At 35.4% G+C, this 14,446-nt stretch overlaps 2 protein-coding genes across 2 annotated transcripts; one reads left to right on the top strand and one right to left on the bottom strand.

Annotated features, from left to right (window-relative positions):
- Positions 1–1,533: 1,533 nt before the first annotated feature.
- On the top strand, positions 1,534–2,874 carry LOC114423002 (ethylene-responsive transcription factor ERF036-like). Its single transcript, XM_028389588.1, has one exon. It carries the CDS (start codon positions 1,601–1,603, stop codon positions 2,354–2,356), a length of 756 nt encoding a protein of 251 aa, XP_028245389.1. The 5' UTR covers positions 1,534–1,600; the 3' UTR covers positions 2,357–2,874.
- A 2,515-nt stretch (positions 2,875–5,389) lies between these two features.
- On the bottom strand, positions 5,390–8,620 carry LOC114423954. Its single transcript, XM_028390851.1, has 2 exons — positions 7,160–8,620; positions 5,390–6,977 (listed from the first exon to the last, which is right to left on the bottom strand). Exons 1-2 carry the CDS (start codon positions 8,614–8,616, stop codon positions 5,390–5,392), a joined length of 3,045 nt encoding a protein of 1,014 aa, XP_028246652.1. The 5' UTR covers positions 8,617–8,620.
- Between the last annotated feature and the right edge of the window lie 5,826 nt (positions 8,621–14,446).

The following is a 14,446-nucleotide window of genomic DNA, read 5'->3' as shown; positions in this document are numbered from 1 at the left end:
TTGTCAAAGGCTATATGGTAAAAAGGTGGAAGAAAGCCAATGGGTTTGTGAATTTCTTGAAATAGTGAGGAACGGGGTTTGGACAAAACAAGAGACAATTTGATCACAACGGCAACGGGCACAAGAAAGAGGAGATGTGGACTTATGAGACTTAGCCAGAAATCATATAATGAACGTTGCAGCTACAATATTGGTGTGGGGCCACTTGTACCCGTTGCGTTTCGTTCCTCCAATCCATCCTCCACACATACATCAACTAGTACTTGTCCAAATAAATATTTCAGAGACAAAAATGTTATTTTGTAAACTACTTCCATTACACGGTTTTAAATAATAGAGAAATGAGAGAAATGGACTTTTCAATAGTCTTTCGTCTCATTCTTTGGTTAAATGAGTTGGTATAAATATAATAAATGAAGTGAAAAAATCACTGCAACTATTTTATTTTAAAAACGATCATTAGTATACTTCTTCTTTGTTTATGACTATGCTTGAGCCCAATTCTTCTAATGGGAAATTGGGCATCAGTCATGAAATCTTAGATCTCATCTAATAGAGTTTAGTTTTACTCAATAATCTATCTTAGACACTACAACTTGGTTATCTTAGACAAAACTATCTAATAGAGTTTGGTTTTACTCAATAATCTATCTTAGACACATCAACTTGGTTATCTTAGTCAAAAAATCTTGGATCTCTGCTAGTAGAGTTTAGTTCCAGTTAGCCATCTATTACGTATTAGTTTGGTCAATCTCGAACAAATTGTTATTTTTTGAATTATTTTCTCTCAATTTTTTTACTATTTTAGTCTTTTAGAGTATTTAAAAAGTACTAATTATTTTTTTCTCGTAATACCTGTAAGAAATAAATACACTAATATATATATATATATATATATATATATATATATATATATATATTGTAATTTTTTTAAAAAGGAAATATACAAGGTAGTTATTAACGGCAAATAAGCTTATTTTATTATGAATAAACCTTAGTCTAAATAATTATTTTCTTAATATGTATGCATTATGTTAAACAACAAATAAAAAAATCAACCAAAAAATTAAGACAAATAAAATAAGACAAAAAAGTCACTATTTTCGCTCTAAATACATCTAAAACGTTAGAAGTGTACTTTTATATTAGTCTCGCCAATAAAAGGTAGACCTAAGCTACTTAATAAGTGAACATCAAATTTCATTCAATATATTAAAAACAAATTGAGAATAAAAAATGCACTGCCATTGTTCCTGCTGGATGCAGAATTTTCCTCCTTTAAAGTAAAAAAGATCACAATTATCATCAAATGAAAACAAATAAAAATTACGAAATAATTGAATTTCAAAATTAACATAATAAAGTGTACTCTTTCACGCTATCAATTTTCATGTTCCAAGTTCAAAGTGAGCTAGTCAAATCATGCTGGATGATATTTTTTCATGGATGGTTAAAAAAGTTGAAAAAAGAGAGTGAAGTGTGTGAAATATATAAATTGGTAGGTCAAGGGTCGCTGTACGAGAGCCTATTATTATTTCACTACAAAAAGACTACGCCATATGATTGTGTTCCTCATTCCTCCTCCTCCTCTATTATATGTATGTGCCTGGGGCTCCAAGAAACCAAAAACATTCCCACCATTCTTAACTTCACTCACTTACAAATCACAATGACACAACAAGCAACAACCTCTTCCGAAACAACAACTTCCTCTTCTTCTTCTTCTTCCTCCTCCTCCTCCACATTTTCACCCTCGCAGCATTCGGGCCCAAAGGCCCAGGCCCAGAAACAGAGCAAGAGGCCCAGGGACTGCAGCAAGCACCCGGTGTACCACGGCGTGCGGAAGCGCAACTGGGGCAAATGGGTGTCCGAAATCCGCGAGCCACGCAAGAAGTCCCGAATCTGGCTCGGAACATTCGCCACTCCTGAAATGGCGGCGCGAGCCCACGACGTGGCGGCTCTCACCATCAAGGGCGAGTCAGCAATCCTCAATTTCCCCGAAATTGCGGACCTGCTCCCCAGGCCCGTCACGTGCGCTCCACGTGACATCCAGGCTGCGGCCACGGCCGCGGCCTCCATGGTTAAATTCGACCCCGTGACGCAATCCTCGGACTCGGAGACTCCGGAGTCTTCGGAGCTGAGCGAGATTGTTGAACTTCCCAACATTGAAGACAGCAGCTTTGACTCCGTTGACTCCAGACCGGAGTTCGTGTTGGTCGATGTTGTTGACGGTTGGGTGTTTCCGCCAATGGGAATGGGGTCAGAGGGAATCGAGATCTGTGCCGCTTTTTCTGATGAGTTGTTTCCGCAACAGAGTTTTGTTGATGAGATAGAGATACTACCCATTTGGGATTGAATGGTGAGTGGGTGCGTCTTTGGTTTTTTTACTAAATTAGACTTGGCTTAATTTGGGATCACCATCATATGCTCTCAAGTCTCAAATTGAATTCGCTCTTCACTTCCAAACATGTGGGATTGGCAAATAGCATTAATGGGTGTTTGGCTATATTTGCTGTCAGTGGTCCAAGGGTACTTAAATTTACTCTACTATGTCAGTGTGCACTATATTTTTCACACTTACTTCTAGTTAGTTAGTATTTAGCAAGTTTTATTGTCTTCAACTTCAATCCCTTTCTTCCTTCTAAAGAGTAGCTAGCTTCCTCTGTTTTATACAAGTAGAAACAGAATATGTGAATGCCAAATAAATTTTTACCACATTACCTCTATATATAACCATAGTGTTCTTTAAGAATGTTTCCACATTTTCATACTACATCTTTGCTGTAAAAATTCTCCTACAACTGCAACCTCTCTTACTTCCTATGTATGATACTGTTTACATTTTTGGATAAAATTTGACAGTGTTTACTCTACGATTGATGATCTCAAGATACAGTTGTAAATCACTAAATTGGAATAACTGATTGCTTCTAGTTGTCTATGTATCAAACGAGCAATCTGGCACTGCACACGGACGTTTCTACATTTAAAAAAGCAATATAATAAATGTAAACTACACTTCCTTAATTAATGGGTCAATGTATACAACTGTTTTCATTTATATTTACTCTTTGGAATAAATAATACATTACATTCATTGAATTTTTAGACGTATTACAAAACCATCATTTTGGTTGACGTTTATCGTTAAAATAGTAATATGTCATTGTAATTGAAAAAGTTGTTTTTTCACCATTCTCAAAAGGTTATATATATATATATATATATATATATATATATATATATATATATATATATATATATATATATATATATATATAATTATTTTTATAATAATTATCTTAAAAATTATAATAAATAAATAATTAAAAGTGTATAAACTTTTATGATAATAGTTTGTATCTACTATTAAATTTAATATTTTTGTGAGAATGTTTATTGTTACTTTTCTAAGTATATAGAAATTTAAATGTGAGTCATTTAAGGATAAATCATTTAAGAATTATTTAAAAATATCAGTAAAATAAAATGTGTATGAAGTTAATATGATAAAAAAAACTAGAGATTAAAATATATTTTTGTTCTTGTGAAATACGTAAAATTCGGATTTAGTCTTTGTAAGAATTTTCATCTATTTTTTGTTCCTCCCTCGTGCTTCCCGAACAGCCATCATCGGAGTCTCTTGCTCCATCATCGTCGTCGTCATTGCCGCCATGATTTTCTTTGTGAGTGCGAGCTCTCCTTCGTCTTGGTCTTCGTAACATTGTGCTGGCAAGGTGTTTACACTGGAATTTGGTAAACAACCGCTAGTCTAAGTTAATTGCTTGCGAGATCAACTAGTGAATCTCAGGAGCATGTCACTTGTGTATTTTGCGTTTAAATATAAAGCTTTTGAATGTTCATCGTTGCAACAAACACTTACTGGTTCGAAATTTGCAGAAAGTAAAATTGTTTAACAGAAATCGAAAGGCTGGAAATAACTAGGCAAGGAAAGGAAAATTGCAGAATGTAAAGGCTCAGCGAGTTCATTCGATCGAATGAACCATTTAAAATGCAGGAATTATAAAACGAAACGTAAATTGCATTCGAAATGTAAAGTTTACAGAAACTTAAAATGGTTCACAAACAAACATACATTCTCCTTGTGTACTCGTTTCTCTCTGCGCTGGATACTTTGAGTGTATAAGGATTCTGTAGAAATGATTTGCGACCCTCAAAAACTAACTAAAACTGCTATATATAGACATTCGAAAATAAACTGCCCTAACGGTCGAACATTATCCGAATGCCAAGTGTCCTGCCATGTACATCTTACATGCACATAACTGCTCCTTAGAACGGTTATCCATCTTGCTCGAAGTCGAACTGGTTTAGTGAAGATTTGTTCAGAAATTATGCTAAGTCCAGAACTCTTGCTGCCTCGACTTCGACTCGTCCATACACCAGTTCGAATTGCCCAATAACTCGAAGTCCTCTTTCTTGTCTTAGCTTTGTACTTCGTAAATACTCCTTTGAACCTGGGAATTCCTTCTTAAAGACTCTCCTCTCTTTTCGATTCGAGCAGGTCCTGGCCAGACTCTTGCTCTGTAATACGCTCCGAACCTCGAGACGACATCCAATGCATACTTAGAACATATTTTAGCTCGTCGAAAATATGGGCTAACAAATTGCCCCCAAAAAATGTCTGCTTCGATTCGAGATCGAAGGAAGATGAGAAGTTGACATTTTTTCTCTTCTTCTACCAGCTTTCCTGAAACGACGTCACGATCGCACGTTCACTGTGTAACCGTCGCCTCGATCTCCATTACCCATCATTAATTCCACCTTTCTAGGCTGAGTGGGACACGTGTCACGCTGGGGAGTAAAAAGGGAAATCTGATGTGATTGATTTCTGACCCTGGCAGCTCTGATGAATTTACACCTCAGCAGCCTTTCGATCTCTTCCTTGATCTTGGACATGATTTCTGGTGCGAATCTTCTTGGTAGTTGTTTTACTGGTCTTTTTCCCTCCTTGATAGGTAACTTCATTTCGACCAATTCTCTGCTTAACCCAGGCATTTCGTGGTAATCCCAAGCAAAACAGTCTTTAAACTCTCTAAGAAGAGGCACCAGCTTTTCTTTTAAACTTGAGGTGATATTGGCACTGATATAAGTTGGCCTTTTAATCGAGCCATCTCCCATATCGACCTCTTCCAAAGGATCTTGAGCCTGCATCTTTGGCACCTCACTTACGGGATTTTTCTCGAAACCCAGCGGCTCATCGTCATATATGCAATCCAGTCTTCGATCCTTTGTTTCTTTATTCTCATGATCTTCGATCTTGGCTTCAACTGCCATATTTTGTTGAGACTCAGCCTCGAAGGCCGTATTTAGTCTATTTTCGGCCATATAAGCCGTAATTCTGGCCCATGCAGCGGCCTCAGTCATATTAATCTTCATATATATTCCACCCAGTTGGTGGAATGACTCCATCTTCAGAGGGAACATCATTAATTTCCTCCCTCTCCCATATAAACCCATAAGTAGGATGGAGTTTGACAGAGTGGACAACATTGTCACTCGATTCGACAACAGCCTCCTTGTCACCACAAGGCGCTATGTTAGCCAACTTTTTGTCAAAGGTTTGTGCAGTAACATTATCGACCTCTGACTTATAGAAGCTTTGATCCGCCTCTATATTTTCCACAATCCCATCTTCCCTCCAGATAATGAGCTTCTGGTGAAGGGTAGATGGCACAGCTCCAACTCCATGAATCCACTCCCTTCCTAATAGCAAGTTAAAATTAGCCTTAGACTGTATCACCAGGAAAAGAGTTGGTCGAACTATACTGCCTACAGCAACATCTACTTGAATGGCTCCCAAAGAATAGCCAGTTTTACCCTCATAATTCGAAAGCACAATGTTGTGGGCAGATAGATCAGTGTCATGTTTCCCGATCTTGTAGAGCATAGATCGAGGCATTAAGTTGACAGCCGCTCCTCCATCAATGAGCACTTTGTTGATTCCAACATTCTCAACTTTTGCTCTGATGAAAAGAGGTTTGAGATGACTTTTCATCTGAAAATCTGGCTTTTCGAAATAAGCTACTTGCTCTTCCACACAGCCATTATTCATAACATAGTAACATACTGGCTTTGGGTCAGCCATATCAAAATGATCGAACTCACTTTCGATCTCAGTAACTTCAGATTGGACATCATATTCAGATGGCAAGATAGATACCACACAGATGACATCGAAATCTGGCTCAGAATCCAGTAGATCCTCATCCTCCATCTTATCTTCATCCACCGGAGGCAGGAGTCTCTCCTTTACTGGCCTCCTAGATACTTCTTTATATTGGCCCATTTGCGGGTTCTGCTGGGCCAATTTCTTCTGACGCTGGAACCTACGCCATTGGGTCCTCGTCATAGGATTCTTTCCTTTGTAATTGTTCCTATACGAGTACCTATTGGCCTCCTGTGGGCCAATTTGCTTCGTTCCACTCGAACCACCTACTTCCATAATCCCTTTGTTGAACCTTATGAGTCCCTGGTGCATCCATTTTTCGACCGGCACTGAACCAGGAGGAGCGAAAGTATTCCTTCGACCTGACTTCTGATTAGTATTCGACTGCACCATAACTCTTTTGCCTTTATCGAAACGTTGGTTCTGCCTTGCCCCCTTGTTAACAACTTGGTATTTCTTGAGGCCCTCAGTAGCCTCCTTATCACATACTGCACTGCAGCGAGGGCAGAGCATCACAATCTTGTTTTCGAGTTTGCATCTGTTCAAGAAATCAATTAACTCCTCCTCAGCTTGAGGATAAACAACCTTCATCTGTTCGTTGTAATCCTCTTCAGATACATCCTGAACTTGCACATGGGACACCTCCATTGTTTCGACCATCATTATTTCTTGGGGCTCCGCATAGAGAGTTTCGGCAGCTTTGGATGTTTCAGCATTTGCCTGAACAACCTTTGGTTTCTCACCAAATTTTAGCCTTCCTTCGTCAAGAGCCTTTTGAACCAAATCCCTGAAAAGAACACAACGTGAGGTTTTATGGCCAAGGAAATTATGAAATTTACAATAACCCCTTTTTTCTGTTGTTCGATTGGGGGTACTTTCAAGCCCTTAGGAACAACAATCTGGCCATCTGTGACTAATAAATCAAATATTTCATCACATTTAGTTATGTCAAATGTATAAGTTTTAGACACAAATTTATCATTTTTAGGTTCAACAGGGTTTTTTCCATTGGAAGGTCTAAGGAGTTTACAAACATAAGGAGGTCCAGGTTTTAATTCTGCTAAATCAACCTCACTGTCTTCGATATCTTCATAAATAATATCGAACTCCTGGTCACTGTCATTGGTTTCGACATATGCAACCTTTTCCTTCTTGTGGAATTTAGAATTTCTAGCCTTTTCGGCCTTCAACCGTTCGAGTTGTCGAACTCTATCAGCCAATTGAGCCATATCCCTTAAAAACTGGGTATCTAATTTCTTTCTAATCGAATAGTCTAGGCCACCAGCAGCCATTTCGACTAATTCATGTTCAGGGACTTGGGTGAAACACCTTGCCTTTAAGAGTCTGAATCTGTTCAAATAATCATCAATTGATTCAAGTGCCTTGCGTCGAACGCTGGCTAACTCTTTAAGGCTGATCTTAGACTGTCCCATATAAAATTGCTCATGGAAAATCCTTTCCAATTGGTTCCAATTATGTATGGAATGAGGAGGAAGGGTTGTAAACCATGTAAAAGCATTTTTAGTCAAGGAACTAGGGAAAAATTTCATTCTTAAATTTTCATTATTAGCCAAATCCCCTGCTTCGACCAAATATCTAGCAACGTGTTCGACAGTGGACTCATTTGTCTCTCCCGCAAACTTGGTAAACTTAGGGATTTTCACACCCCTTGGTAATTCTGTCTGTAACACATACTCAGATAATGGAGACACAAAATTAGGCCTATGTAAGCCTAAGTTCAAACCATTCTGCACCAAAATCGTTTCGACCATTTGGGCTAGGTTATTCTGCATATCGAAACGGTTTTGTTGAATATTCCCTATTACTTCATCAGCATTTTGGTTCCTATTTACCAATACTATACCAGGGTTTGGTTCGACCTGTTGGACTGGTGGCTCTATGCGTGCCGCTGGTTGTGGTGCTTGAGCCATTTGCATCCCGGGGTTATTAGGCATCTGTATCTCTTGGACAGGCGCCTGTATTTGGATCTGTCGAATCGGTGGTTGCTGTATGGGTGGTGCCCCAAAAAAGTCAGCAATTCGACTTATTTGATTTGTTAACGTTTGGTAACTGTCATTTGTATTTTGAATTAAAGGGTTAATAACAGTTCCTATTTGTTGTGTTAACATGTTAACCATATCATGGTTACTTTCATCCATTTGTTGTCTGAGTGACAAAACGGATGTATTAGTTAAATGTTGCGGAATTACCCTACCTTGATTGCCCGCTACAGATCCTGATGGAGAGGCCATATTAAGATTCTCTATGTTTGGTTGAGAATTTTGCAACCCTACCATCAAAGATGTAGGCATGCCATATAGAGGATTTTGAGGCGGTCGAAAGGGACTTCCACTGGGATTCCCTAAACTAGGATTGTTCCAAGGGGCAAAAGCAGACGCTGACGTGGTCGAACTTGCCAACGTCATGTTGGTCATGGGAGAGGTTACCCCTGTCTGATTCATAACCGTCGAAGCGGTTGAACTAATTGTGCCAACAGTTTGGTCAGGAATTGCTCCTATACCAGAATTTATATTGGCATTACTGACAGATGTTTGCGTTGGTTGCCCCTCCATATTTGGAAGGTCATTGTTTCGATTGCTTGGGGGTGGTCTAGCCATCCTTGTACGAGTTTTGAATTCTGTTAAGTGTGGAACAGATTTCCCACTTCTTAAATGCATACAAAATCAAAACAATTAAGAAGGCAATAAACCAACTGCAACAAACAAAACTTTAAAAATAATTTAAAACCAAAACACACAATTGACCGGTCCCACTGGGCGTGCCAATTTGTTTACACTGGAATTTGGTAAACAACCGCTAGTCTAAGTTAATTGCTTGCGAGATCAACTAGTGAATCTCAGGAGCATGTCACTTGTGTATTTTGCGTTTAAATATAAAGCTTTTGAATGTTCATCGTTGCAACAAACACTTACTGGTTCGAAATTTGCAGAAAGTAAAATTGTTTAACAGAAATCGAAAGGCTGGAAATAACTAGGCAAGGAAAGGAAAATTGCAGAATGTAAAGGCTCAGCGAGTTCATTCGATCGAATGAACCATTTAAAATGCAGGAATTATAAAACGAAACGTAAATTGCATTCGAAATGTAAAGTTTACAGAAACTTAAAATGGTTCACAAACAAACATACATTCTCCTTGTGTACTCGTTTCTCTCTGCGCTGGATACTTTGAGTGTATAAGGATTCTGTAGAAATGATTTGCGACCCTCAAAAACTAACTAAAACTGCTATATATAGACATTCGAAAATAAACTGCCCTAACGGTCGAACATTATCCGAATGCCAAGTGTCCTGCCATGTACATCTTACATGCACATAACTGCTCCTTAGAACGGTTATCCATCTTGCTCGAAGTCGAACTGGTTTAGTGAAGATTTGTTCAGAAATTATGCTAAGTCCAGAACTCTTGCTGCCTCGACTTCGACTCGTCCATACACCAGTTCGAATTGCCCAATAACTCGAAGTCCTCTTTCTTGTCTTAGCTTTGTACTTCGTAAATACTCCTTTGAACCTGGGAATTCCTTCTTAAAGACTCTCCTCTCTTTTCGATTCGAGCAGGTCCTGGCCAGACTCTTGCTCTGTAATACGCTCCGAACCTCGAGACGACATCCAATGCATACTTAGAACATATTTTAGCTCGTCGAAAATATGGGCTAACACAAGGTTGATGGTTATGGTGAGGAAATTGATTGGAAGGAGGAGGGTTGGAATGATGGGTCTGTGGTTGAAACGTTGAGGTTATTGTTGATGGGAGGGGAATCTTTGATACTGGTGTGAAAGTGCAGATAGGGAAAAGTTAAAGAGACAGTTGAATGGATGAACAAAGGGATCAAAGCTGAACAAATGTGTCAAAATTGGTGCTAGTTGCTTTTAGGAGCGATCTCACATTTAACAACAAGGTGATTGAAATGTATGAGAATTGTAAAAGCATGATTGATGCACATAGGGTGTTCGACATATGCCCAACAGGAATATGGATTATTGGCACTTGATGATGCGCGGCTATCCAAATAACACCAATGGAGATGAGGCCTTGTAGTTGTTTGAGTAGATGAATGAGTTGAGTTGGATTTTAATTTGTGTGTTTTTTTTCTTTCTTTTTCTTGATCTAGATTGATTCTAATTTGTTGATATTCCTGGAAGTGGGTGGTGCGGCGCTACTAGGGAAAGGGTCAAAGGGATTTCTTGCACTTTTTTTTTTTTAATTTGTTTCCTGTGTTTTCTGGATATTTTTAATCCCACTAATTATGTTTTGAATTTTTAACATAAGTTGTGTTGGTTTTTAATAGTAAAAAAATTAAATTTTAAAATTTAAATTAAAAATATTATGTAAGTTTAGATTTGTTTAAATCTAATTCCAAATAAAAAAAGTCACACATTTTAATTTTGTTAGAAAAAATAAACAAAAAACTTTAAAAAATAAAAAATGAACTTTGATAATTTTATAAAATAAATATATATTTTAACCAAAACTTACCAATTAAAAATACTCTTAGATTCAAGTATGTTATTTTATATCCATGTATTTATGAAATTTCTTATTTTCTTATTTCACATCATTTCCTAAAATGTTTAACAAAAATTATAATAAATTAAAGACCTCACTCTCTTACTAAAATTGATATATACATATATATATATATATATATATATATATATATATATATATATATATATATATATATCAATCGGTATACTAATATCTTAGATAGATAATATAAATATGAGATGTAGTATATGAATTTAAAAGATAAGTTTTTCATATCTGAAATATAAGTCATTTTTAAATTATTACTAATATTTAATTTTTTAATCCAGTACTTGAAATTTTTTTTACGTTTTATTTTAATATCTATTGTTAGTCTATTTTTATCAAGTGATAACATGACAGACATTACATCATCTCATCTTATTATTGACACCTCGTTATCACTCTCCCACGTCTCCTTGTCCCCTTTCTCTCTTTCTTTTTCTTCTCCAACAAAACCATACGAGTAAGACAAATATACATGCCCCTATCACATTAAGTAATTATTCTTACGCATGCTCAATTCAATACGTTTTGCTGTTACAGATTTTTTTTTATTTAGTTACGTTATAATTACTATGATACCAACTATAATTAAAAAAAAAGACGTCATAGATATGCTGTCAATTAATTTCAAATTATTTTAAATATAAATGTGTTGAACTTATTCACTTTCTTTTCAAGAAAGATATTGCAAAATCGGTTGTTGTGACCAATTTTAACTTTAAACACTGATTAACTTTATCAGTCTTTTAAAAGTGCAATTGTCATTATACTATTATGATTTCCGTTAATGTGTTTGTGTCATCTTTTAAAAGTGCAATTGTCTACTTTTAAAGATAAAATGAAGATTAACAAGTGTAATTATTATTTATATTAATGTTATTTTTATCTTGTTAACTAATATAATTTTTATCTTTTTCTCATTTATGATTAATGTTTAATTATTCAAAGAAATATATAAATAAAAGTATGGTTAAAAATATAATAATTAATGTTTTTAAATTTTAAAAAAAGATAAAAATAAGAAATTATTTTTAAAATAAAAAATAACGAAAGTAACGCACTCCAATTGATTAGGTAATTCTTTCAACAAAAAAATTGATTAGCGTAATAAGTTAATCCCTCTCACATCTCTTATTTCTTATCGAAACTAAATTCGTTTGGCTAATTCTATCACGAGCCTTCCAACACTCGTTATTTGACCTGGCTTACCGTTTACAAGTTTATTTTGTTTGACTAAAAGGCTTGAGACAGAAAGAAGAATGGAATAAAGAAAAAACAAAAACAATAGTAATACTCCAAAGTCCAAACAAATCAGAAAAAGCAAATCCCAAAAATAAAGAGATATTTGGAAATAAAGAAAAGGATCGCGCTTTGGAAAATGTACCGTTGTAAGGTTTTGAATTTTTCACATGTCCAATTCTTTTTTTTCTTTTTGATATCATATCACATGTCCTATTCTGATTAAGCCGTTGTAGTGTTTTGAAATTCTATTACATGACGAGATGAGTACGTCATAGACCCTAACACAACAAAAACTAGCTTGATAGATGTGGAACGCTTCACTGAATTCTAGAATCATAATGATAATTTTTGTTTTTAGTCAATCATAATGAGAATATTATTCGCTCAATTATTTATAATATTTAATCCACACAAATTGTTTTAGTAAAATTCATAATTTATTTGTTTATTACTTTCATTTATGCGTAGTTTTATTTTTAAATTTTAATTATTAGATGATTGTTTTATCATCCAATAATTAATAGAAATTTAACTAGCTATAAGTTTGGTATATTATTGATTTGTATAACTTCATAAAAGAATATCAAATATATAAATGAAAATGTAGGGATAAAAAATGACTTTCGCTACATTTTATACACTTTGATTATTTGATTTTATTTTATACTTTTTTCTTTTTGAATCTACACAATACAATTATATATACGTCACAATTCTATTGCATCCTTTTTAATTATTAGGTGAAAATATGGGATGAAGGACTTAATTGGAAGAATTTGAAAATGATTAATATTTAAAAATGAGCTTTAAAACTATGAAAATCAAAATATAAGAACCAACAAACAAGAGTAATTAAATCTAATGACTTTCTAGCCAAAAATGTTAGACATGTCAGGTCATTCTATGGGTTAGTAATGATTTCCATGATGCAAGCTTCTTGCCAAAATTGGTTATGATTGACTCAAGTCTTCAATTTTTTAAAATTTGCACCAATAGGAATATCCAAATACACAAATGGGATGGTCAAAATTTTACAATTTAGGTACTTTGAGAATCTCTCTATTTCTTCCCTTGCCACTCCGATACTCCCAAATTTACTTTTGTGGAAACTCACTTCAATCTGATGCAAATTCAAAGCATCTCATCAAACTCTTTAGCACCACCACAAACATCTTTAATACCTGGGAGGTACTCACTTCTTTACCTCTTTTCTTCCTTCTTTTTTAAAAAAAAATCCAAAAAAAATTTCTAGAAAATTGGTTATACAAAGGAGGTTTTTTGTGGGGGTGTGAGGATGGGAGGGAGGAAATATCTTGGGTTGGGTGGGAGAAAATTTGTTGTTCTAAGGAGAATGAAGGTTTGGGTGTCAATGATTTTTTTTTTTTGTTTAATATTGCTTTACTTATTAGATGAAGATGAAATCTTTTCCACAATAGAAGAGAGCTTTAGGAGAGGGTGTTAGATTTTAAGTATTTGGGTTGGCAAGGGTTGAGGGATTGTGGAAGGAAATCAAATAAGTTTATTTGGTGGAGGGACATAAAAAAGGTGTGTGGAAGAGAAGATGATATATGGTTTGATGAGATGGTGGAATGGAAAATAAGAGATGGGTCACATACTAGATTTTGGAAGGATAGGTGGAGTGGGAGTGTCAGTGAAAGATTGCAACATAAATTTGTAAGGTTGTTCCATAATTCAAAACAAAAAGAAGAATGTGTAGAAAAGATGGATACATGGAGAAATGGTAGGTGGGTTTTAGAATTTAGATGGAGGAGAGAATGGTTCCAATGGGAGGATCAATTGGTGGAGGAGTTCTTTGCCTTGGTTAACAATGTTAATATTGAAGGCCTTGGAGAAGATAATTGGATTTGGACCTTCAACCCATCATATAACTTCACACTTAAATCCACATATATAACCTTACAAAAGTTGAAGGTGGGATCAAATGAGGAGGAAGTTTTTAAGCGATTTTGACAAATCAAAATTCTAAATAAGATTTCCTTTATAAAAGACAAATTCAACTTCTAGAGGATAACCTTGCTTGTGGATTGTGTGGACAAAGTGATGAGGATGTTTCACATGTAATTTTCTTGTGTAAAGTGGCACAAACTATTTGGTGGAGATGGTATGAAGTATTGAAAATCCAATCGATATCTCATGTTATAACTTATGGTGGTTTGTTGGGTGGAGTTCCATAGTATGGAACTTATGGCAACAAAGGAACACGATAATTTTTGAAGAGCAAATACTAGATGAGGAGAAATTATGGCATAAAATTCTGTGTTCATAGTTAATGACATCAAAGTGATTTTATTGTCTCTTTCCAACAATGACAAGCGGATCCAGGTATTTGTTTAACTATTTGTTGAAGTGTTATGCTTATTAGGAGGTGTGATAATTGTTTTATTAGAATTCTCAGAGTACATATCTTTACATATGCAAATCCTAAGTTGTATAGGTAAACAT

Source organism: Glycine soja, chromosome 8, assembly GCF_004193775.1.
Source record: "Glycine soja cultivar W05 chromosome 8, ASM419377v2, whole genome shotgun sequence".
NCBI lineage: Eukaryota > Viridiplantae > Streptophyta > Magnoliopsida > Fabales > Fabaceae > Glycine > Glycine soja.
The sequence above is the reverse complement of the archived record's forward strand: the minus strand, read 5'-3'. Positions and strand labels throughout refer to the sequence as shown.

Excerpts from the sequence above, each read along its gene's own strand:
- LOC114423002 (XM_028389588.1), top strand. The coding sequence starts at position 1,601 with ATGTGCCTGGGGCTCCAAGAAACCAAAAACATTCCCACCATTCTTAAC.
- LOC114423954 (XM_028390851.1), bottom strand. The coding sequence starts at position 8,616 with ATGACGTTGGCAAGTTCGACCACGTCAGCGTCTGCTTTTGCCCCTTGG. Across the intron at positions 6,978-7,159 it reads CCTAAAAATGATAAATTTGT|GGATTTGGTTCAAAAGGCTC; the intron begins GTCTAAAACTTA and ends TGTTCTTTTCAG.